This window comes from Euwallacea fornicatus, chromosome 15 (genome assembly GCF_040115645.1).
Source record: "Euwallacea fornicatus isolate EFF26 chromosome 15, ASM4011564v1, whole genome shotgun sequence".
Lineage (NCBI taxonomy): Eukaryota > Metazoa > Arthropoda > Insecta > Coleoptera > Curculionidae > Euwallacea > Euwallacea fornicatus.
The window spans coordinates 1,085,848-1,111,616 of record NC_089555.1 but is presented as its reverse complement, the minus strand read 5'-3'; the positions used below and the strand labels follow the sequence as shown (position 1 = coordinate 1,111,616).

The 25,769-nt window shown below is 37.4% G+C and overlaps 4 protein-coding genes across 7 annotated transcripts in view; 2 read left to right on the top strand and 2 right to left on the bottom strand.

The window, feature by feature from the left end:
- Positions 1-682: 682 nt before the first annotated feature.
- On the top strand, positions 683-9,870 carry LOC136343822 (uncharacterized). 2 transcript variants are annotated; one of them, XM_066290800.1, is made up of 13 exons: positions 683-898; positions 2,363-2,440; positions 2,500-3,015; positions 3,822-4,032; positions 4,087-4,373; positions 4,436-4,559; positions 5,368-5,535; positions 5,585-5,766; positions 5,949-6,135; positions 6,189-6,367; positions 6,574-6,835; positions 9,404-9,537; positions 9,591-9,870. In XM_066290800.1, exons 3-13 carry the CDS (start codon positions 2,698-2,700, stop codon positions 9,765-9,767), a joined length of 2,229 nt encoding a protein of 742 aa, XP_066146897.1. In that variant the 5' UTR covers positions 683-898; positions 2,363-2,440; positions 2,500-2,697; the 3' UTR covers positions 9,768-9,870. The 2 variants fall into 2 exon arrangements, with proteins under 2 accessions (XP_066146897.1, XP_066146896.1); XM_066290799.1 differs by having other exon boundaries at positions 684-898; positions 2,762-3,015.
- Positions 9,871-10,779: 909 nt separating this feature from the next.
- Positions 10,780-21,872, top strand: sNPF (short neuropeptide F precursor). The gene is made up of 4 exons (XM_066290372.1): positions 10,780-10,914; positions 17,255-17,375; positions 18,299-18,444; positions 21,314-21,872. Exons 2-4 carry the CDS (start codon positions 17,270-17,272, stop codon positions 21,359-21,361), a joined length of 300 nt encoding a protein of 99 aa, XP_066146469.1. The 5' UTR covers positions 10,780-10,914; positions 17,255-17,269; the 3' UTR covers positions 21,362-21,872.
- LOC136343567 (zinc finger protein 8-like) overlaps positions 21,851-25,769 on the bottom strand; it is an 11,065-nt gene continuing 7,146 nt past the window's right edge. The window contains exon 2 of the mRNA XM_066290370.1: positions 21,851-23,104. Coding sequence (XP_066146467.1) covers positions 22,326-23,087 — 762 coding nt within the window. The 5' untranslated portion in view covers positions 23,088-23,104 and the 3' untranslated portion in view covers positions 21,851-22,325. The remainder of the gene's footprint in view (positions 23,105-25,769) is intronic.
- The window catches only part of LOC136343563 (zinc finger and BTB domain-containing protein 17-like), a 16,536-nt gene continuing 13,837 nt past the window's right edge, over positions 23,071-25,769 (bottom strand). For all 3 annotated transcript variants that reach the window (XM_066290361.1, XM_066290360.1, XM_066290362.1), the window contains one exon: positions 23,071-24,038. In XM_066290361.1, coding sequence (XP_066146458.1) covers positions 23,199-24,038 — 840 coding nt within the window. In that variant the 3' untranslated portion in view covers positions 23,071-23,198. The remainder of the gene's footprint in view (positions 24,039-25,769) is intronic.

The window sequence follows — 25,769 nt, the reverse complement described above, 5'->3', positions numbered from 1 at the left end:
TCGTTTGTTTCCCCCTTTTTCATTCTCCAGCGAAGCATTTCTGCCCGAAGTAAAGCTTTTCGCATTTCAGCAAAGCGCGCGAAATATTTTTTGCGCTCTTTTTAGCGCACCCACAAATGCGGCCATCTCCATTCTCAATATCTTTAATTTTTTATGCGCTTTCGAAATACTTGAAGCTGCACTAACCAATTCTTCTGACTAAATCTGAATCACTATTTGCCCATTTAAAGCTCAATTTATGCATAGGTATTGAAACAGGTAAGACCATAAATCCAAAATCATTGAGTACGATATTTGATTTCAATGTTGGCACGGGAAACAGCAGAAGTTGTCTAGACTGTCCATTATTCAGAGACGATTTGCTAAATAGTTCAATATATTGGCCAATAGAAGGTCAAATAAAATCTCTTTCATAAAATTGAATGACCTAAGAAAACAGCTTAGTGGTGTCCGAAATTAAGAGGTATCCGTAAAGAGAGGTGTTACTGCATCAATCTCTTAGATATATCATTTTAAAAAAGACCATGTAAATACCCAGAATCACCACTAAGATGATGGTAGTAACAATCGTTGATTATTGCTTGTGATTGTAGGAATCCCCTGATCCGCAGGTTCTTGCACACGTAGCTGTAAAACACTCATCGTGGGATTGCTGCCAAGGCACTCCCACCATACCACCGCAGTCTGCCAGTTATTTAATTATTTTATAGTATTTACCTCTCAATGTAAAATACTTTTCAATAGTTTTCAGTTTGTTTGAGATGACCGAGAACTAATAGTAGTTGAAGGGCTAAAGCAATGGTATCTGCTTAGTTTTTTGGGTAGTGTTTCTTTCAAATGGTTTAGTGAGTGTTTTGATGAATAATTTTGGTTTTTAAAATGGATTTAAAAAAATTGAGTAAGTTTTTAGAATTGTTATAGGTTTTTCGAAAATTGTTAGGACTAAGGGAACTCAAGAAATCTTTCGACTTTCTTATTCTGTAGCGTTGCGATGCAATTCCCAATGAGAATAGATATGTTAGATTTTAATTTAATAAATTTAAAAGTATATGTTTTTTTTTATTTTTGTTTTTTATGATAAAATAAATTAATTAATTCAATATAAGTAACAAAAGAAAAATTTCTAGAGCGCCAGCACGAAGGGTGTGGATGTGTTATACACGGTTATATTTCGGAAAAGATAAATTGTTCTTCTCTGAAACGCCCTGTATCGAAAGTTTCAATATCACTTAAGATATAAAGCTTTTTATCAACAATTAGTGCAATTTTCTACGTGCACCTTAAACGTGTCTTTTTTAAGTTTCATTAGCGAAGTCGAAAATCGTCCTATAGTCAGGTTTCACCTCGCATTATCATATAAATGGGTGTAAAATAAGCTGTTGAGTACCCCATACATATATACATTGACTGCCAACAGTTTTTTGTAATTGATATTACAGTTTCACAATAATTTACGCGAAAAATACATTTATATAAATTGTCCAAGTATCAGATGCAACAATGAGAACCTTTCGGTAACGAAATAAGTATAGTAATAAATTAACAAAAATAACTGGGTTACTAAACGCGTATTTTGCAAGAAAAAAAACGGATGTAATAATTATTAAAACCCGTATATTTCACAAAACGTAAAGATGCCATTTACAGGGGAATTCAGCTGTGTGGATATAGAAACCTTCACATCGTAAATGCATAAGGTTATAGCAAAAAATCGCATGTTAAAATGATAATTACAATTAGATTTCAGTCAATGGCATCAACTGTTAGTATTTGGCAATATGTTTTTTTTTACGAAATATATATGCATATGAATAATTCAGATTTGCTTTTAATTCTTGGCGATGTTTTATAACCACCAGCACATTTCATTTCAGAATTTGATATTACATAATACAAAAATAGGAATTAAAGAAATTCAATTTCTGTACAAAATGGCGAATATCCTTTACTAGTTTCCTTTTAAAATGTTGATATTTCATAATATAAAGTAAAACGTGAATAAATTGCAATTCTGGACGAAATGGCGAGTGCCAATTAACGCTAACACTGTAATTGAGTTAAAAATAGATATTGCTAGGTGATAATGGGCAATTTATGATACAATAAAAGAATTGCCAACGTTCAGGTAAAAGAACGATATCATACGTTTTATTGCATCAAATCAAGGGGGGATTTATTTAATTGATACAATCATAATGCTATAAAATATCCTGTATATTTCTTGGAATTTTATGTTTTAATAAATATTAATTCCTCTCTTTAAAATGCCTAATCTGCTGTAGATAACTTCTTATGCCCTATTCAAAGTCATTCGAAGATACATTTAACAATACGAAAATAAGTCGTTACTAATACTTTTCAGATGCCATGAAGTACGATAGGGGACTCTTCCTGTTGCTTCTATGCAACTCTGCACTCATTCTTGCAGATCCTGCAAGCAGTAAGTACTCTACCTGTATTAACCAATAAATATGTAAATACTGGATTAGCACATTGCAGGCTATTCGGCAAATCACTAATGAACTCGAAATTTGCTATTGTTTCATCAAGGTTGTATCAGTCCGGTGCGACATTGAAATTCCCCTAAACTAATTGCTTAGATTGCTAATTGCTTGGGCATCATGATGGTAAAAAAGACATTTATCGCTATTACGTTCACATCATTTTTAGCATTAATGTATTATTATATATTAAATCATGTCATTATTGTGCTCAGTAACGCTAATTATTCCTTCCCACATAAGCATAATAAATTTTCCAGGTAGCTCCTCAAAGGTCAAAGATTATATTTTTGAGGAAGCGCAACATCCCTGTGGAAGAAAATGCATACAGGGCGATCCCCCTATGGTATGTCAGTACCACTTTAAAATCGAAAACTACTACACAATGACCAAGGCTTGTCACGACTGTCCGAGAAACCGGACAGATTGCTTCCGAAAAGACTGCGTACCTGGGGATGGCTATTCTAGGGGCGTGGTCACGGTTAATAGAAGGATCCCTGGACCTTCTATTGAGGTATTTTTATTTCCCTGTTAGAACATGAAAGCTTTCGTGTCTTTGAGGGAGCTCCGTCTCGTACATGAGGAAATCTAATCAAAACTTTTCTATATTTGCTGATATGTGTATAAAACATCGCGTCCCAACTTTCCTTAACAGATTAAACTTAGATGTTATCATGGGGATGTTTTATGTGTAATTCAATCTTTTATTCCGCTCAAAGGGGTTCAACAAACCGGTTTTTATGTCGATAGAGCATTTCACTACACGATGTCCGGATTTTTTGTAGCAGGATTTTAATTATGTATTTTACACATAGAAATAATATTCATTTGCTTTATGGACTATATTCGAGAATGTATTGTTAAAGAAATAGAGAGTGTTTCTTATCTACCTCGTAATTTCTTCTTTAGAGCGTACAGGAATAAAGTACTCATTTTCCTTCATAAACCCTTAAACATAAATATCTAGAGGTGTTAGATCGGGCGATCGAGAAGGCCAAGCAGTTGGTTTCCTCCAACCTACGCATCTCTTAGATAGTTTGCATTTAGTTAGTTCCTCATTACTGGGGAATAATGTTTAATTATGCGATTAACTTATGCTCAAAATTTAGGTTAAACATTTCAAAAACTTTGAGAGTTGTAAAAGATACATTGAAAAAAATATAAAACTTCAACAAGCCGTATTCCCGTAACAAAGCATTTCTCAAATATAGTTTATGTAGCTAATACATACATACTAATATTGTTTTTCACGTATAGAATACGTGGTTAAAATTCTATTATAAAAAACCGAACATTCTGTAAAATGAACCCCCAATATAGGTGTGTCAGAACGATTTAGTGGTGGTAGACGTGGAGAATCATTTGATGTCCGAAGGTACCTCCATCCACTGGCACGGCCAACACATGAAAACCTCCCCATACATGGACGGAGTCCCATACGTGACTCAATGCCCTATACCTCCAAGAACCACCTTCAGGTACACATTTCCGGCAGTTCAAGCAGGAACCCATTTCTGGCACTCGCATCTGGGCAAGGACTTCTCTAACAAAAATTAATATTTTTTAACAATATTTATCTTATCAGGAATGCAGCGCGTTGATGGGTGTTACGGGCCCCTAATCGTACGAGTGCCCGAGGAGGAAAACCCCCACGACCCTCTCTATGATTATGACCTTTCTGAGCACACAATGGTTCTCATTGATTGGGAAAAGGTTGCTGGCATGGAAAAGTTCCTGAATCACCATCATAGCATTGGAGACAACAAACCCTTGACTCTTTTGGTCAACGCCTTGGGCAGGAATAAAGTGTTCAATTATGATGATAACAATGCCACTTACTACACCCCTTTGGCGAGGTTCATGGTTGATCAGGTGGGGTTTCAGGTTCATTAGGTCTAATTAGTGTTTATTTATTTACTTTTTTTTTAATAAAGGGCTATAGGTATCGGTTTAGAATCATAAATGCTGGATTCTTGAATTGTCCTGTGGAGATGTCGGTGGATAATCACACGATTACTGTGATAAGTAGTGATGGTGGAGATGTGGCTCCAGTCGAGGGTAATGTTTTTCTAATTATTGCAAAATGTTAATGGGAAATTATGGAATCTGGGGATTGAAGGTTCATTAACTTTAATTGCAAAACAGGGAATATTTTCGCGTAATCTACATAAATTTGTGCTCCGATTGCCTTAATTTAAAATTTCAAAATTACTCACTTTATCCTCTCATTTTATTCTTTTTCATACAAATTACAGGTTTTTCTAATTCATTTTTTATTTTCTCACTAGTGGACTCTTTGGGGACCTACGCAGGTCCATTAACTTTAATTGCAATGCAGGGAGTGTTTTCGCATAACCTAAATGACTTCTTTCCGCGATTACCTTAACTTAAAATTTCAAAAATATTCATTTTATCCTTCCATTTTGTTCATTTTTATATGAATTTTAAGTTTTTCTAATTTGTTTTTTACTTTTTTCCTAGTGGGACTTTTTGTGACCTACGCCAGTTCATTACCTTTAATTGTAATAAAAGAAGTGTTTTCGCATAACCTATATAACTTTTCCCGTGCTTGTCTTAATTTAAAAATACAAAATTACTCATTTTATCCTCTCATTTTATTCAATTTCATAGACATTTTAAGTTTTTTTCATTTATTTTTACTTTTTTCACTAGTGGACTTTTTGGTGACCTACGTACGTCCATTAATTTTAATCGCAAGACAGGGAGTGTTTTCGCATAAATTACACACTTTTTTTCCGTGATTGCCTTCATTTAGAATTTCAACATTACTCACTTTATCCACTCTTTTTCATCTCTTGAACACAAATTTAAAACTTTTATAATTAATTTTTTACTTCTTCACTAGTGGACTCTTTGGTGACCTACGCAGGAGAACGTTTCGATTTTATATTGTCCGCTGACAAGCCGAAAAGTTTGTATTGGATAAGATTTCGTGGGCTCATGGACTGTGATGAGCGCTTTATGAAGGTCTTCCAAGTGGCCGTTCTAGAATACAAGAGCTTCTCCAATACAGGTAAAACTGCCACTGCATTCTTCCGTTCGTTAACTATTGCCATCATCAGGAGCCAGTCAAGTCGCAACCGAAGCTACGGAGTCTGAGGCCGAATTGAGCAATAACATACCCACATATGAGCAATTTTCTGAGAGCACCGGGGGCTCCTTGAAGGACCTCATGGAGAGTATTGAGAAGGGGGATATTCCAGAGTCGGTGCCGGACTATGATAATTCGCACAGAGGGGGCAAGGTGAGTCTCGCTCCCCTTTGTAAAACTGCGGGAATTTGAAAATGATTTTATATTTCTTTAAAGTTCCATTAGTTCGGCAACTCTCGTTTGCCGTTCTCCCAGGGCGCAAAAAAAATTTATATTTGTTTTTCCCTCTACATGTACGGTAAAATAGGAATTTTTAATTTTTTTTTTTTTTTTAGCAAATTAATTCATTGAATAAGGGCACCGAGGCGAACAGCCCACACATTAGCATGCCAGAATTATCCTCTGTCCGAAAATGGGATCAGAGTTTGAAACTTAAGCCAGATTACCAATTTTTTTTGGCCTTTGATTTTTACCGGATCGACAATGCGCATTTCCATGGGAGCGGGTACGAGTTCCAAAATGGTAAATCCGATGGGCGATTTTCATTTCAACCATCAAAACGAGTTATCTTTCAGTTACACCCAGTAGTAATCAGTTGCTGACCCCTCAGATCAATCACATTTCAATGCAGATTCCTTCGTTCCCCCTGCTACCCCAAAGGGATCAAATTGGGGCCGATATGTTTTGTAACGAAAATACCGTTAAAGGGAAGAATTGCTCTAATGGGTTCTGTGAATGTCCCCATGCTTACGCGGTAGGTATATTTGAATTAAAAACGAAGGGAAATTATGAATTTTTACGATTTCGGAAGAAGTTTAATGTGCACCCCCCCCCCCCCCCCCCAGCAAACTAGCTGATCGGAGACCATATCTCAAAGATTTCTTCTTAATAATTTAAATATTTATTAGTTAATAAACTTCCCCACCTTCGTCTCATTCACAACAGTTTTCTCTATTTTAGCTGCCCTTAAATTCGGTAGTCGAATTAGTAATAATAGACGAAGGCTTCGCCTTCGACGCCAATCATCCCTTGCACCTTCACGGGTACGCCTTTCGAGTAGTCGCAATGGAAAAACTCGGCTCTAACGTAACCGTGGAACAAGTTAAACTGAAGGAGAGAAAAGGGCTAATAAAGAGGAACCTGCTGGATGCCCCAATTAAAGACACTGTTACGGTCCCCGATGGGGGTTATACTGTTGTGAGGTTTCAAGCTGATAATCCAGGTAAAAACTCCTCGTATTTTAACGCTTACAAAAACTGAAAGGAAGGAGAGAGGTATTGTGCTTTGTTTCTTCCAACGAACGTTTCCTTAATTAAGGTGCTAACGCGAAAGTAACCGGAATTGAGGATGCTTAATTTACAGCATCTGTATATGTAGGTTGGTCCAAATTCGAGGCGTGCCGTTGGGATCTCGGAAACCGTAAGAGGTACAAGATCGCTCAAATTGGGCCAAAATTGCACAATTTATTGCTCAAAAAAATGCTACTTCGATCTCGGAAAAATTCCAAATACTTCCGGGGGAATTCAGGAAAAACCGAAATTTTGCTATATCATTTTTGTGTTTTCCCGACTGTTTTTAAAGAGATGTTTTTTAAAAAATTTCACTTCGTTATTACCATTTTTTCGTCCCTCCAAGATGGAGTTGTGAAATTTGAAATCCGACGTTTCGTCTTTGAGCCACCACCAACTTCTTTTTTTTAAATACGGATCTGAATTTCTTATCATGCATTCTATTATTGTCATTGCCCTTCTAAGAACAATGACGTATAACAACCACCAAAAAAGTGGTAGATATGGCAAAAACATCCTCTCTAAAACTGCATATATCTATCACTCTTTCACCTATAGTTTTTAGCATAGGTTTGTCTTCGTTGCACTTTTTTCTGCTCGTGTAATAGATGATTTGAATCAATTTTAATATGTGAAATGAATAACATAAATATTTTTTTTATAAAGTATAGCAAATAGATGGGATTTATTGGTGTTTGAAAAAAAACTCGTATCTGGACAAGCAGGTGACCATGGATTGAGTTTGTTCTACTTTTTTTTCGATAAGTAAACAATTGTCAATTTGTTTAATTTCCAAAATTGTCCTTTTAGCAGATTTATGTGGTAAATTGTAAAGTTGACATCAATTATTATTAAAGTAAAATAAACTTTTCTCATCACTTGAAGAGTGTGAATCTATTACGTTGTAATAGAAATGCTCAATTATATTTAGAGTAGTACTTGCAAGAATAAAAAACTTCAAAAGTGGTATTAAATATGACCTATTAAAAAATTACCCATCTGATTAAATTATTTAAGATGGAATGATGTATAGGGCGTCTTTAAAAGGCCTGCACGAAATCTAACCACGGATTGTTAATTCGAAAACATGGCGATTTAACCAATTTACCTTAGTCCGAAAATGGACGATGTTCCAGATACAGGACGTCAAAGTGAAAATAAAAGAAAATAACTAAATTAATTACTTCGTTTATAATGGTGCTATCTGGACAAAATGTCGCATCGGGGGGTTTTAGGTACGAATCCGTTTACACTTTCCGATACACATTGTAGAGGGCGCTGTCAGCGCTAGGTGAACTCTCTTCAAAGAGACATATCTTTTTTTACCACCTGGTATAGAATTTATTTGTTTAAATTTGTGTTTTCCTACATGTTCCACAAAAGAAGCTATTAAGCTTGGTACAAGTCCTTACGAGTGTTTCTTTTAGACATATTTGAAGTTTAAAGTGCGCTGCATGTCTTGAATATTAACTTTAAAGTACATATTTATTCGTACAGTTGAAATGAAAAAAATAACTAAAAATAATTGTTAATTCTTACTTTTTTAATAGTCATGTTTTTCTATGACTATACCAATTTTTAATAATTTACTTTGTAGTATTGTGCGAGTGTACTTTCAAATTATTTTTTTCGGCATGCAGGGAACTTAAAACTTCATATACCTCGAGGTGGAATATCCATAGAGACTTGTACCAAGAGACTTTTTTTCCGTAAAGCATCTAGGAAAACGCAAATTTAGTCATAAAATTTTTTTATACCGGGCGTTAGAAAAATGATGCCGCTTTAAGCAGATTTCACCTAGCGCTGAGGGCGCCCTTTAAAATTTGCATCGAAAATGTAAATGGATTCCGACTTCTCGCCCCTGAAAACCTCCCGATGCGCCATTCTGTTTATATAATAGAGTAATTAATTTTTATCCTTGTTTTAATTTTCACTTTGTCGTTCCGTATTCTTAAACCCTCCATTCTTGGGCTAAGGTAAATCGGGTTAAATCATCATATTTTCCCCTCAGAAATCTGTCGAAGAATTTTGTACGAACCTCTTAGAGACACTCTGTATAACTGAAAAGCGTTCATTTTTGGCAAATAAATGCAAATTAATATTCTACAGGGTCTAAAGATGTGGTAATAATGAAGTAACATATGTTTTGAAATATTGCTTCAACAAAGCCAGAAAAAAATAAAAATTGCACAGAAAAATTTCGGTTTCTTTCGGATTTCTTCGAAAGTATTCGACATTTATCTCTGGCGTTTTTTTGAGCACTAAATCGTGCAACTTTGCCTTAATTCGAGCAACCCCGTATCTTTTATGTATAATATTTTCCGAGATCTCAATAATCCGCCTCGAATTTGTACCACCCTGTATAGAAACGAAAGCTGTAGTTTCCATAAGTAATACCTGTGGAATATAAAATTCCAGGTCATGACAAATCAAATCAACAAGCTTTTGCTTTCGTACATTGTCTCTAACTCGTAATTTCAGTCTTTAACCCACCTTTTCAGGCTTTTGGTTATTCCATTGCCACTTGGAGTTTCACGCAGAAATTGGAATGGCCTTAATTTTTAAAGTAGGAGAAGACAACCAAATGCCGCCGGTGCCGCAAGGGTTCCCACGGTGCGGGGATTATTTACCATTGGTTAGCGTCAGCTTTTCTATCAGCAAACTCTACTCTAACCGTATTTTTATTAGGTGCCCGGCGACATTGAGCCCCCAAAGCCCGTATGCAGCAAAAATGCTCTAATAAAAAATTTTGAAAAGGTTCTTTTCGGAGACTATTGCCAAGATACCTCTGCTGGAAGTGGAATTATCGGCCTCAGCAGTGCTATTGCCCAGATTTGCCTGCTTTTGTGGCTGGTGTTAGTTTGAGCAACAGCTTTAGATTAAGAGTTGTGATATGCCTGTGATCTAACGGTTTATACCTTTTACATAAGTATTGTGAATTTCAAAGAATATATATTTTCCAATTGAATTTGCAGACAGATAACAGAGGAAACATGATAGAAAACACTAGAAATGCATTATGTACCCAATGCCAGAGTAATTGCATCTAAAATGCAAATTTCGTTTGTTTCCAGAACAAATCGTTCCTTTCCCATTGCCTGCAGGGAATAGCCCCTAACGAACGCGCTTTAGGTTATTTTTACGTGTACGGCAATGGGACAGTTTCTTGCCACTCATAACATCCTTAACGAAGGAGGAAATTTGTGCTTTGGACATGGAACGGTTTTAACATAAAAGCGAACGCCATAGTCGAAAACTTAAAAGGAATGTAAGCAAACTGCTGCCATAAACTGCCCCCCAAGTCAATATGGCATGTTTATAATGGACATATCAAATACCGCAGCTATTAATCACGGCAGCTCTCAACCGTCAATATTTGTTTGCTGAATAGAAATGCGGTCTTAATTATGTTTTATTTTTGAGGGGCTCACGAGCTATTTTTAGAACTTATAGGGGAGTCCTTCGTAACGCTAATATGAGTAACGCGTGATACATACCTGTAAATGGGGGCTTCATGGCAATTTTCGATAGGTATTTAATACAAAGATCGGCGCTTCTGGACGAAATGGTGGAGGAATATGTTTAGAATGCGATCTGCGTTTGCAAGATACACATCTGCGATGAACCTGTCGTATGTGTGACTAGTTTCACATGCATTTGTTTTAAGAGCCGAACGCACCTTAATACGGTTAATTATATCCTGAATAAGCGGCTAATTTTACCGGATAATGCAACTTAAAATGTCCATTAATCTAATTTTATCAAATGATATACAGGTCTATCATTCCTTCGAGGAAGTTGCTCTCTACATCCCACGCTATCGAATACGACAAAGGGCCATGCGTAGGGAAAGAGCGGCAATCTAAACGTGCGAATAACTCGGTCTATAAAAGGTTGTCACTCTTGCTAAACTTACCATTCGCGCGCTTATCAACAAGTAGGTAAGGTATTTAGCTAGGTAGTGCTCAGCACCAGTGTAGAAGTAGCTGATAATTTTGCTCCTGAGGCACCGGTAAGCTCCAATTATTTATAATTGTTTTATTAAGACTAATTAACGGAGCTGAGACCAGCTTTCTTGTTAACGTTAGGAGAATATGATTTATTAACATTGCAATTAAAGTCGATAGCCGTAAGTCAAATTTTAAATTAAGCGAGGTAAAAATGGATTTTTTTCTTTTTTGATTATGTATGTGACGCGTGCGAAACGAAAACCACAAGAACTTCGCCTAGCAAAAATACAAGTCAACACTTGCGTGCAGAATTAAACTGAATATTCTGCATCATGCAATGTTGTTACGCCTATTAAGCGATGGTTATCAATATGCATTATTCCCATTAGCTGTTTATACGACAGCTGCGGTTTATATTACTTATACAGTGAATATCCTGTTATATCCCCGTACTAAGTGGTGAATATTATACACCAAACATAACTGAATGTGGAGCATTAGGTTAACGCTAACCTCTGATTATCTGGGAAAGCCGAATTGTTAAAACCTGTCTGTTAGGTGTCGGGCTAATGCGATGCGTGCAATACAAGTCATAATTTATCTCGGTATGACTCACATTATTCTATTCACTTTTATAAAACGCGTGGGCGAACGAAATTGCGCATTATGGGATTATGATCATAATAGTGATGTATTTCTGGGTCTCTGAAACATTATGAATTACCTCTTTATTCACGTCTCTATTTATTTTCAACCGCCAAACGCATAATTAATATCTGCGTTAGGTATTCAATTTTGTTCATTATGGGAAGACAAGCGGAAAACCAATGTAATGCCATATCATATCCTATACATCACCCTTTGAACTATTTATCACGCTCTCTTATTATCTTACATTTATTACCACCAACGATGACCGATGACTGCTACCCCCTTTAGTCCATAAATTAACCAAAAATGGATGGACGGATTCAAACTTTTGCATTCGATCTTTTAAATAGGGCGATTTTGTGGTGTGCCGGATAAGCTATATTAAATCTGAGGGTCAGAATTCGCTTAAATGGGGCTTATTTTTAATAAAGGGATTACAATCTTTAAAGCTTTTAAAACGGAGCGATTAAATAGTTCTGGAGTGACATAAAAAAAGAACAAAAGATAAAGGCCGACTGCGGTCCCATGTAATTTAGATAGAGAGAAAACATCAAATCTTTGCTTGAATCTGAACTGTTCACGAACTAGGTCCTCAGCGTTTTTGGATGAAAGACTGAAACATATTCTTGACAAAATGGCGAGAATGCAGTGTCTTGGAGAAGCCTTTAGCTTACGGATTTCTTCTCAAGGAATCCGTCCTGGGACGGGACAGAATTAGAATTGTGTCAAAAAATAGTCGAGGTTGCATAGAAAAAACTCGAATCAATTTCGAGTTGAACTGCAGAGAAGAGTAGACGTAAAAGGGAGGGTAAATTAATAGCGGTTCAAAGCCCAATTAAGTTCTACTTGGGTTGATAATTATTGAATCAAAAAGGGTTACAGGGAAAACCAACTATGTGTTTAATTAAGGTGCATTAGTGGAAACTGGATTTTTCAAACTAAAGCCTGATTTCATGCGCAAAATGAATATCATCCACAAAACCCCTTTATTTGGGTTTTGGGTATAGTTTAAGTTTTTTATGTTGCGCCGCGAGTCTTTTGTTGCTATATAATCCCTTACTCCGTTTTGACCTTTTTGTTATGAAGTATTCAAAGCATTTGTTGACTTAACAAAAAATCTCTTCCGACCTTAATCAAAGAAAATTAATGTTTACTCGCTTACTTTTAAATTGTTGAAAGTATTTTCAGCCACGAAGAATTCGCTGCAATGTAAAGGGAAGAATTTAAAACGACCATTGGAATATTGTTATCAAAAAGTTTCGAGCGTTTAAGACACCTCCAGCCTGAAGAGAACAAAATTATTTTAAGGAAACGGACTTTTGAGAACCGCCACTTTACATTTTATTGAGCATCCGTTCGTCGAATTTGGGGCTCCATGACGACGCTCATGTGAGTGGCCTATAAAACCTGAGCTTCCACGATGAAGTGAAGATGAAGAACTCCGAAGTGAAGATCGATGATGTAACTTAATAGAAATGAATCCTGGCTGTTGCTAGTGAAGGCGAAGCTGTGTTTAAACAGCGGCTAAATACGAAACAAATTACAGATGCCGAATATATAGCGATCCACTTAAAGTATGCTAAAGTTCAAGTCTGGTGAGGAATCAATTGCCCTATAAAATGGCAGACGAAGTTCGAAAGGTCTCACATTGTCTCGATCAGCATGGAGGGCAATGTAATTAAGAAAATTATATTTTGTGCCGTGCGAAGGAGGGATGCAGAATAAATATTGCCAAGACCAAATCGCATTACACAGTGGACGTGAGCTCGAAACAAATTCGCGAGTTAGAGCAACCAACTCTATTAGGAAGATGATGGGTTTTCGATCACAGCTTATCATCGGTTGCTGCCATATAAGGCCAATATTTTTATAGCAGAAGCTGGCTAAAATCTTCGGGTTAAATCAGGCATCACCTTTATAATTTCTAAGCGGACCCAAAACTCAATATCAACGAACGCAGATGTAAAATTGTACCCCCTTTTTTGAATATTATCGTAAATTGCGGCAGTTGCCCGATGTTCGCATTTCAACTCGTGAATGGTTCAGTCTGAAGGTGATAATTCCACTACACGAAAATATCGAAAGAAGCTGCTTTGAGTGACGTCAAAATTGCGTATGGCATTGCAAGTCAAGTGCTGGAAATCCGTTGTCGCTCGTCATTTTGACGTCAGTGCGGCTACTTTCCACTACGTTCTAAATGGCGATCAATTGACAAAATTTAATACCAAAAAATTGGTGAAGCCCTTGAAGCGGAAGTAGCTGAAGTAGTGAAGCACTTTTTATTTTTCTTACGGCATTTTCGACAATGGCTATGTTTAAGAGTAGAAAATTTAGTTAAGAGCCTTTTGAAGTGGAATACAAATAAGCTCTAAGATGGAGCAATTTTTATTTCTCTCTTGGCTTTTTCGGGCGTATGAGCACGTGCGTCGGATTATTAATAAATCATAATCAATTGAGTTCTACGTGTCAGAAGAATGAAGATGAAAATAAAGTATAATTCCTTATTTCGTTTTCTTTAAATTAGAGCTTAGCCTCCGATTGGGAAATGTGCTTAGGGGTAATTGATTGACAAGGGTTGGTGAGGTGGTTGGATAATCCCGGCGGATTGAACTCAAAATCTTATCAGCAGCTTTCCTCAATAAACCTCCAGATATTGGAAGCTTTTCAAGCACAGAATACAAATTTCTTCGGGCGCCCGTATCACATATTTCACCTCTGGAATTGCTTTAGTTTCGGCTCGAAATTTTTGAAACTAATTAACAAACTACGTTGAAATCTAATTAATAATTGCAAATGTGAATCATGTGAACTAATGCTCACATCAACCCAGCCGAGACAAATGAGTTTCCTAAATATACATACAAATAATAAGGTTTACTCCTACTGCTTGGAATTTGAATATTTGGTGCAAAAGCTGAATTCTTCTCAGAAGCTCACGCTAAAATTACACCTTGAAATTTGCCTTTCAAATACCCTCATCGTGGTTTTTTAGAATTATGCCACAATTCCTTAGACGCAATTTTTCTTAAGTGATTGATTAACTCGGACATCAAACAATTTTCATTTCAGCGGTCTTTTTGAAAACTTTTTGCGTTATTCTGCATTTTAATATCAGCCGTGGGAGGGTGCGAAGCAGAGTCACGATCTAATTATTAGTTTTTCCCCTAAAATCTTGACGAATGCGTGTATTATCATGAGACTGTTCGCAGCCCTACGTATCGTCGTTTCGAACCCAATTGAAACAGATCGCAGTAATTCAGGATAAATAATGCATAATACTGCTATGTTAATTGGTTTGCTTTTGAACGAGCTTTGAGCGTTTGATCAAGCTCAGGGATGTACCTACGCGGGCGCGTTTATTTGAAGAACGGCATTCACTATCCCTTGGGATCAAGCTAATAAGCGATACTGAACCGGCGTGAGAGCAAATCTTTAAACCTGCGACTAATTAATTCTGTCCTATGCGTCCAAGGCGTGTTGTTCACTCCGTTTTTCATTTTTGGAAATTGCGCCTTATATACAGGGTGTCATCTAGCATCACGGGTATATATCAGGGGACGATAATAGTCCGCAAGATAATAAAATAATGCTGGCAGACCCAAGGTCAAAAAGCACTATTTTCGATATACAGGGTGGCACCGCTTTTTTTCTCATATTTCGCGTTTTCTATCGTACGCCTTAGATAAAATTTTTGAAAATGCAAAACGTCAAAAATCAAAACAAAATTACTAAAATGGCCGAAACTTGATGACCGGGACATGCAGACTAGATTTTTTTAATTTGCATCGAGAAATATTTTTGCAAATTTCACGAAAACGACGAAAGATGCGAAAATTCTGTAAGAAACCAAAGAGCCAGGGACCTGAAAACGGAATTTGACCTCGATATCCCAATTAATACAGGAGGCTCCAAAAAAAATACAAAACATAAAATGGCGCACAACCTTAAAAAATACCCTGTATACGGCTACCGATGGTTTTGCGGACGAAATTTAAAAAAACATTTCAAAGTGTACGTGAGAAAACGGAAAATATAGGAAACAAATGTGAAACTTTGCAATCCTGCAAATCAAAAATTGTGCATTTTGATCGTGGGTCTATTAGCATTTTTTGATATTTTGCAGAGCACTGTCACCCTCTTAACTATCGCCATGTAGATATGTCGCACCCTGCATGCAGCAGCAGGGATAGTAGTAGTCGTTGCCGTGGGGTAAATTCAAGGTTACTTTTGAATCCTCCAAATGACATCAAAAACGGATAAATGTGAATCCTCCCGTCACACGCGGAAGTGAGTGCTAACAACATGATCGAGAGCATGCTGGAACCCAGCAAGAAATGCCAGAAATAAAAGGATTTTGCGGTGGACCTGGTGAAGGTGAGGAAGCACGGGAACAAAGGGAATTAGATAATCAATCAGTAGTCCCTATGGAGGGCTAGAGCTTTTCCCATCCAGCACGTGTACTCAGAAAAGCCCTTCCGTTGCCCCGTCAGAGCTAAATCCGATCGCGATAGGCGGTCTGGTTGACTTTTAGGGCGCCTCCGTCAGTTTAGAGAGACTCAAATTCGGCTTGCAAAATGTGAGGAACTATCAGCACGACGCGGAATTACCCCAAATTAGGAAAACGACTAATTCGTTTATTGCGTCTGTACATGTTTTAGCATATTAAAACCTCCATATTCATCTTTCTGATTAAAGTTGCATTAGCGATTACAGATTAAAGCTTAAAAGGAAGTTGAGCTTATAAGTGCTCCTATTACACACTGATTGGATTACACACAGGAGTTTAGACCTGGATCGTGAAAGGGCCGTTGACCGTGTTGATCCTGTCCTGAAATATTAACGTGAAGAAAGTAGTTTCGAAGGAATTTGCATAGAGATTCCACGCAGTTTCCTGAAGTCCAATTTAAGCAGCCTGCATAGTTAGGGCTGATATGTGACTATAGTTGTGGGGAGGATAATTAGATATCGTTTTCAGACGAAGTTAAAGCTCTTGGAATCCCTGCGGTTAATCAAAACTTTAACTATTGCATAATAGTGCTTCCTCCGCCAAACCAAAATCGGTGGGGTTCAATTAATTAGTCGATTACTAGACTGGGGGTGTTAGTGGATAGTTGTCAAACAAGGCAACACCCGTATTGGAGGCACGTTGATGCACTTTTAATATTACTGACTCTCCTCATGTCGGATTCAACTCTTCCTCCCATTTTTAGTTTATATCTGAATAAAGGCAGTCCTCAAAGAGGGCCGAAGGGATATAAGCGTGTTCAAAGCAAAAGAATTATGCATAAGAATTTGATTTCGAGCATGAATCCGATTGATTCGATTTCGCTTGCCATCGCAAAAGACTAAAGTTATTTGTAGGTCGAGTGGTGACCTGCAAGTGTCCTTTGCGTCTGGAAAAACAGGACTTATAATTCTCTTTCATTTCTATAAAATACAATAACCGCTAAATTATGCATTCAGTTAAAAGGTTTTCTTGGAAAGTGTGGCACTCAACAATGGAAGACTTAAAAATACTCTCGGCATTTAATGGAAATTGATAACGATAAAAAAAACAGTCTTAAAAATAAAAACATGGACGCTAATATTAAGACAAATTGAGTTATGAATGATGTTGCGAAGGCAGCAGAACACTGTTCGACCGAACTGAGCGACATTAAACTGAACATTAAAAATACGGAATCAATCTGAACCCTCAGACGTTATCTCATCAAATCATAATTAAATCTTTTGAATTTACTTCTTTTATAGTTTCATCGTAACACCATGAACCGCAGTAGCGCAGTTAAAATATTCTCTCTCTTTGCCTGCCTGATGCTGTTCGTGGCCAACGTCACCTCTGCACCCTCTTCGTGGAACGGCGAAAATGATAGTGAGTACCCCTTACCCCCAAAGATCAGCTTTTAATATAGCTGATTGTTCGTATTTAATATTCAATGGCCTAGGCCTGGCTAAATTACCATACATTTTAATGAGCAGGGCAATCGATCATTATAAGGATGGGCTGATGGAGGTTCAAGGACTGTACAAGAGAGATTTTTATAAAACCGTAGCTTTAATGACGCACACTTTAGCGTGTAAAATCAATCTGAGCGAAACTGAGCCTTTTCGATAGAGATTCATTTGCAGCTAAGCTGGTTTATTACGCAATTTATTGGGGTAGATCTTGCAGGCAGACTAACCCTTTCGACCTGTCCGACACAGAAGGCGAAACGGTATCAACGTTTGAAATTTTTTTAAGTTTAGGGCTTTAATAAACCTTCGAAGTTATCATCTCAATTCAGCCGTATATTTGTAGAATAGCGCAGCGAGGCGTTCACAGATCGGTACTCTTATTAATGAATCTGAGCAATTTTTTCATTTTCCCAAGGTTTTAAAGGCTAGGAGTAAGTACCGACCAATCAGGTGTCAAGTTTTATTAGGCGCTTATGACAACGGCGACACGACTACTACCTAACGCGATGTCTATGGATTCTGTAAATATCGCCGACATTTAAACATCATCAGGTTAAGCTGCTGCAGTACCGACTTTCTTAATGTCGCTCTTGAAGGTTTAAAAACGATTTCAGTTCAACAGAAATTTGTATAGTTATCGATTCAGTTTACTCTTGACTCAGGTGCCAATTTCACTTTAACGCTTCTATTCGATGTTTCGCACAATCATGAATACAGATATTGGACCATTAAACAGCATAACAAGCTCAAGACGCCATTAAAAAGGTACACGTTCGCATGCAAATTTGGCTCTAATGTAAAGTTGCACAATAGGGGAGTTTTTAAAGCTAATTCTTGCAGGTAGTATTCGGGAACTGATCGACATGCTTCTCCAAAGGGAAAACATGGAAGATAGCAGGCTCGGTTACCACACGGTTTCCCGGAAGGCTGGCCGATCACCTCAGTTGCGGTTACGGTTTGGAAAACGCTCGGATTCCCAATACGCGGCAAGTAGTTTTTTTTTTTTTGTTAATTATAGCATTGAAGTAAATGAAGGTGCACTTACCTTAAACGCGTTTACAAAAAAAACCTTTATTGGCCACATTCAGCAGAGGTAACAACATGCTACTGTTTGAAATTCGGTGCATAAAGGACGTCAGCTTCCATTTAAATTTATTCGAAGGGCAACGTATCGTTCGCGAGAAGGCCCAACAGTTGTCCAACTGTTGGCCCTACTGAAGCCGGCCATCATAACAATAGTTGACAGATAGTGCGGAGAGGGGCTTACATAACGGAGGTGCGATAATGGTCAAAATGTGAGAAAAAAGAGGATCATCGATGGTCGAAAACAAACCAACTTAATTTCTAACAGCCGTTGCAGACTAAAGATTTTCGGACATGAAGGTATAGTGTGTGCATATTCATTGATCGCACATTCCGTATGCGACCAAACAGTTGGGCAACTGTTCCGACGGTAGGCCCTAAGGCCTTCGCCAGACTATAGATCAAAAAGTCGGCACATAGTTTTGTTGGAACAGGCATATCAGCGTATGCACAACTTTATAAGGAAATTTAAAATCGAACCCAAATGTGCAAACCTATGTTTATCTTTACTCCAATTAAACGCCGACTAACCTATCGGTTAACCAAAATCCTGCAGTGTGCCGGGACCACAACATTTAAATATTTAAATTTTAAAGCTGGATAAAATATTGCACCTGAATGGAGGTTTTAAATGCCGGTTTTATTACCTTGTTCCACCTCATTGTAAAACGTAATTGAAAAAGCAATTTACAAACCGCATAGGGAAATGTCATTCATTTTTCAGTCGTTTCCTCTAAAGCATCGATTTTGAAATGAAGTTTTTCAATACCTCGGCGTTTTCCTAATCAACCACTTGTAAATATCTCGTTTTGCGGATCGAAAGCTGACATTTAAGACAAGAAAAAAATCGTTTCAGTAGTGGAAGATTATACATTCCAGCTAATAAACGTCCAAATTTCGGTGTTGGATTTGGCCACAAAGTTGGTTCAACAAACAGCACTCCACATGGGCTTTTTGGAAATTCGAAGCTCCACAGTGCAAAACTGCTCTGAAACGTATTTCGAACGTTACTTCACAATATTTTTGCGTTACCAGCACAGGCGAGCGGTCAATTGGTTTGTACAGTTTGTGCGAAAACACTGTCCCGTACCAATTCATAGCTTTGCACAGGCTTGAGAAAGAAACTTCATAAGGTGGAACTTTGAACTGAATATCGATACAGGGTGATTCCAAAAATGGAGCTATCCTTTTACCAGCGAAAAGGGTATCAAAAAATAAGATTTTTTTTCCTTTGGCGTTTTTTTGAGATATCAACATCAGGGGAGATACAGGATGTCAAAATTTTATTTAAAAAATTAAAATTTATTAATAACTGCCAAACCACTTGAGATAATTAAACAAAACTTTATGGTGCCAATAGCTGCGCGGGAGGGGAATTCTTCGATAAATAAAATAATTTTTGAGTTTACTAGCGACGCGGGCATAAAAACGTTGTTCAATATTTTTGAAAAAAAATGGTGTCCACTGATTTCTCTAAAAATAAAAATCATTATTGGGTTCCTTTTCAAATCTAAAAAAAAAGAAAAGCTTTTATTGTTTTTTGGTGCGACACACCGTATTCGAGTAAAAAAATCAAAACCGTTTAGTACGTGCTTAAATTAAATGCTGCTTCAAAATGAAGTTTAAAAAACAAAAACCCAATTTTTCTATTACTAATACCTACAAAATGTCGTTTAATTTTTTCAAGTCGTTCAGCAATTATTAATAAATTTTAATTTTTTAAATAAAACCTGGGCACCCTGCATCTCCGTTGATATCGACATTTCGAAAAAGTGCCAAAGGAAAAAAAACATTTTTAAGTGCCACTCGCTGGAGAGAGGATGACTCCAACTTTGAAATCGTCCCGTATATGTATTATCGGTTTCTGAGCTTCGATGGTAGACAAATCACATAAGCACAGTGTACATTTTAGTATTTGTCGATGATCTGTTGACCAAATTGCAAGGGGAACGAAAAGAGTAATCTTCGATGCTGGTTCTACAGGGTGAGTCGGGAGGATCGTGCCAAACTTCAGGAGCGTGTTGTACATGAAAAATAAATGTAAAAACACTCAAATGTTGTTAACCGATTTTCGTTTGTTTACAAGTTATAGCGTAAATAAATTTTTTTAACTAGAATTCTATTTACCATAAACGTACCTTTCCTGGACGTTGGATTGGTCGTGGTGGCCCTTATAGTTGGCCTCCAAGGTCTCCAGACCTCACACCACTAGACTATTGTTTGCGGGGTTGGTTTAAAACTGAAGTGTACAGAGTAAAAGTGGACACTCAAGATGTACTGCAGCTGCAGCATTAGAAATGCTGCAGCTGCTATTAAAGAAAGACATGAAACAATCAGGAGCGCAACGAATGCTCTTCATAGACGAAGCCGAAAATGTTTAGAAGATAATGGCGATATTTTTGAACATTTACTACGATATCCAAACGTTAATTTATGGAATTTCTTATGAAATTTATAATTTTTTTAAATTTTATGTTTTAATTTTATTTACGCTATAACTTGTAAACCAACGAAAATCGGATAATAACATTTGAGTTTTTCGTATAAGGATTTCCGAATTCCACTCGATCCACAACATCATAAAATAATGCCTTAAAATGTATACTACAAAATCCAGGATTTGGAACGTAGGCATTGGAACGTAGTTACAACAATTTTTGCATCCTCCCTACACGCGACAGTCCACGCTTTGCACAGCTATGTTCGCAAATGCTTCTGAAATCACTGTGCAGTTTTCCAACTAGATTTAGATTAAAAACGTTTTTTTTTCAGATCCCAGCTTATCTCTCTGCCATCTACGATACTCCTAACGAAAACTAGACTTCCACTATGGTTCTGATAATATATCTTCATGACTTATCATATAGAGTCTAGTGCTAATTATTAAATACCATTAAAAATTCAATACTAAATTAAAGGTAATTTTGCTGTCATGCCTCTACCACGTTAATTGCTATTAAATCTTCATAATGAAAACTTACTTTACTATACTTTACTGTTGTATTTCTTACTTTAGTATTATAAGCAAAAAGTTCCGCATCTTCAATACTTAGGAGACGCGGCTTACTTAAGCATTAACCTTTAGAGGTAAGTATCGTTAGACGTGGACATCCAACGTGAGTGGTGTTAAATTTGTTTATTTTACACTAAAGTGGCATATAATAATCTTCTTGGGGCGGGTTAACAAACTCTACATAACTGGCGACTATTTATGCGCCATAGTTCAAGAGGTCCTATCCCGAATGTAATATCGTCGTTAGCATAGTCCAATGTGAATGTATAATAAACATAAATAAGTTATGAAGAAATAAAGTTAATTTTTCTCAGTCTCGCATAGTCCTGTTTATTAAAGTTAAAGACCCTTTACTACAATATCGCATTAAACCACGCTCTGCATGGGATTTCCGAATTTGTTTCGACCGGCTGAAGAGATGACTCCCTTTAATTTTTTCCTCAATTAAACTGCTTTTTTACAGAAATTTGATACACTGTAACGAATCAGCCGGTCGAAACTGGATTTTTAGGAGCTAAATGTAATAAAGGAAGAGGCGCACCCAATGAATCACTTTGATTGGGAACTGGTCAATCACACTGAAAGAGACCATTTTCGCTGCATCATCAGTTGCCCAAAAAAAGACCGCCAAAAAGGCGAGCTGCAATTTGGCCTCATACAAAGTATGTGGGTACTAATATAAGATAAAATAATATATAATCGTTTTTGGTATCAGTGAAGTAATTGAAGGAAAACCATTAATATAAACAATAAAATAAAAACAATACACAGCTACTCGCATCTCCTACGCATGCACTGCTGGCTCTTCATGTGACTCTTCAGCTTGTCCTTGCGATTGAACTTCTTGGAACAATATTCACAACCGAACTCCTGAACAGACGAAAACTCTGGATGAAGGGTGCGCTCATGCCTTCGACAATTGGACGAATTCGGAAACGCTTTTGAGCAATATTTGCACTTATCTGGCTTTTCTCCTGTGTGAACTCTCAAGTGTTTTTTGTAATCTCCCGAGTGAAGAAAAGATTTGTAGCACTCCATGCACTTCATCCTCCTAGGTTGTTCCCCTCTCACTTTAGTACTTGGTTGCTCCAGGAACTCGCGATCCAGAGCAGAGGCGAAACACTCATTCCTTTCAGACACTGTTAACTGGTTTGAAGATGGTTGTGGCGATTGAATCAAAGACTCAGTGAGATACGAACAGTCTGAAATTGAAGGTTGGGATAAGGGCGCCAGGGGATAATGTTCGCTACTGGTAGAAGGTTGATCTTCTGCGGAATGCAGCATTAACGAAAACGCTTGCTGGACGGGGGACCAATCCGACTTTGCTTCGTAATAGCGCGGACTGCTAAAATTTGAGTTCGAATTAGTTTCTGATGAGGGAATATATTGCCGATCTTGAGTTGAGCCCTGATAATTCGAAGAAGTATCTAAGATGTCAGGACAAATGTAGTTCTGAGGGGAGCTTTCTACGGGTAGAAAATCAAAATTTTGATCTTCCAGAGTAGTATACGTATGAACGTGGAGCTCCTCCATTGGAAACTGACTAAAATCTAAAAGGAAGCATTCTTTTTAATTTATTCAAGCTCCTAAACGAACTGTAACCACAACCAAAGGGCCAAAAACAAGAAATAAAACTACAAAAAATTACTTGTTATCATCTGATTGTTTCCTGTTCTTACACGACTTACTTTTCTTATGACTATCTAACTTATCTTTCCTATTAAACTCTTTCGAACAAAATTCGCACTTGTAGGGCCGATCGCCCGAATGGGACCGCACGTGCCTGTGAAGGTTTGAAGTGTGTGAAAACATTTTTCCGCACTGGTTGCATGCGAAAGGTTTTTCCTTCGTGTGTTTTCTGAGGTGTTTCCTAAAGTCTCCGGTATGATTAAACTCTTTCCTGCAGTGGTGACACACTTTCCTCGTCCTCCTCGACGGGACCTCCTCTTCAGAATTTTGGGACGGGAATCCTCTAGATGTCGAGGGCTGGTTCTCGAATTGTTGCAACACCAATGGAAGTTGCGACTCCTGACTTGACGGGTAAGTTGGATAAGAGGGAAATGAGGTACTGTTAGCAGGCTCGCTGAGGCTATACGAGTAATCGGGATAACTCGGTTGGGAAGGAAAACTTTGCTGGAAATGGGAGGCTGCTTCGTAAGGCATGGAGTTTGAGGTAAGATTGCTGTAACTGTGCATTTCTTGGGGTGCATAATTCATACTGGAAATGGATTGTGGGCAGTTGTTTTCTACGGTTTCAGGCTGTGACGAGAGACTCTCCACGCCTTCCACAATGAGACCCAGGTTCCCAAATCGGTCTTGGCAAGTCAGGCACTGGCAATTAATGCCATGGGAGTACTCCTCCATGCTATATTTACTCTTATTCGTTTTATGCTCTAAGAATTTGCCCCTTAACCTGTTGCCGAGTAAGACTATTTTCTTGAAGCAATGGCAGCAGACTTGGTCAGGAAAGCTCTTTTGCAATACCTAAATAAACGGCCTTATGGAGATAATGAGTAATTAAGCTTAGATAGAAAGTGGTTTCAAAATCTGTTTTATCTGATCCATCGGTTAGTCAACGACATGATTTGCTTTTCAGAGTACATCGATTTAAAATTAGTTGCTTTATCACATTCGTTTGGTTAAGATATGAATTCCAGCTATTGCCTTCAATACAAAATCTTGATTTACAGGCATCGAAAATAAACTTAAATCGCCATCAGTTGGAGAAATTACTTGATAAGGGCGTCAACCAAATATTTATGCGATGATATAATTTGATACGGCTCATGTTAAGTACATAGATGTTCCTGAACACGGGGAAGTGCTTTCTACCAATTGAGCTCTAAGCCACTCCTCCCAATGGGAGATCTCACATAGGGGAGGGGGAAATTGTTTGTTATTAGGTACCATTTTAAGTACTGATTCTAATGCTACTTAAAATTATGATCTAAGCTTGCGCATGATAACGCTTCTGTGAGAGACTCAATGTCACAATTTAAGGATGATTGAGTGCAGGATTTAATGTTAGATTTAGTGTCAGATATAGTTTAAATTTAATCTACTGAAGGCCGAGTGTAAAGTTCAGTTTAAACTTCACCGGAAATAAAATTGTCAATGCTCGAAACTTGGAACTTAAACTTTTGGTCGGGTTTAAACTGTAAAGACCGATTTAAGACGCGACGCAACCTGGCACGTGGGATTCGAGTTATGCCGAACTTGAGCTTTACCTCACTTGAGGCTTTTCATAAAAAAACGTATTGTATCAATTTTAGAGCAATGTTATTTTTATGGTCTAGATTGAGTTCATCTAAAGAGAGTTCCATGTTATTGGGCTTCAGGCCCAGTTGAGCGGTCAAGGGTCAAAATGAATTGAAGCAAAACTTGAACTGGCGTACGAGAATCGTGTTGTTGTTTTATTAGAATAGGAACTTTAAGGCGATTGAGTGACATCAACTAAGTTATTTTTTTGCTTGTCCGAACCAATCACACTTCACCAACGTGATCGTGTTTAAAACTATATTTGTAGGAATTTAAAAAATTACTTTAAGTATTATTTATTCGATATGACGTGAAGCTTCTTTATAGTTGTTTTATTACTGCTTTATATTGGTCGTCGGGGCTTAACCCCGATTTAGATTATGTCTCAGGAAAAATAAACATTTCTGGGAGTCAAGAAAACAGTTTCTGAGGCATAGTCCGGTTATTACTACCTCACCGACAAGTGCTAATGAAATATAAACAAATACAAGGATCAATTAGAAATGCGTTCAAAACGACGAAGGTGCGAAACCGCCCTATGCCTCCCAAATAAAAAAATATATTAAAATCGCCACGCCCTTTGCATCGAGGGTGGCAAAAACGAAGGGTCTTTCCCCCATTTTGGAAAGTTTGAGGAATTTTTTTAAAGCGCTCTTTTTGACTTAAACCGATGGATTCTGCACATGTTCAGTCACAGCGAAGCTCATTCGCGTGAATAAAAGTACTTTACTAGGACCACTGGAAACTGTTCAATTTAACATTTTAATCTGAGACACTCATCTACAAAGAGAAAACTTCCCTTAATTACGTGGAACTAAAAAGTAAATTATACGAAATAATTCGTGATTAAAGTAATAAAATAAATAAAATGGTGTGAACGGAACGAAAAAAAGTCATAAGCTTTGGACAGATCCTGGTTTCAATCTGTTGGGCATTCGAGAAACCAATTTTTCACAA

Bases quoted from the DNA above. Each gene is read 5' to 3' on its own strand.
- LOC136343822 (XM_066290799.1), top strand. The intron at 4,374-4,435 runs GTGGGGTTTCAG...TTTTTAATAAAG, and splicing joins CGAGGTTCATGGTTGATCAG to GGCTATAGGTATCGGTTTAG. The intron at 6,836-9,403 runs GTAAAAACTCCT...CCACCTTTTCAG, and splicing joins GTTTCAAGCTGATAATCCAG to GCTTTTGGTTATTCCATTGC.
- sNPF (XM_066290372.1), top strand. From the start codon at position 17,270: ATGAACCGCAGTAGCGCAGTTAAAATATTCTCTCTCTTTGCCTGCCTG. The intron at 17,376-18,298 runs GTGAGTACCCCT...TAATTCTTGCAG, and splicing joins GTGGAACGGCGAAAATGATA to GTAGTATTCGGGAACTGATC. The intron at 18,445-21,313 runs GCAAGTAGTTTT...TTTTTTTTTCAG, and splicing joins GCTCGGATTCCCAATACGCG to ATCCCAGCTTATCTCTCTGC.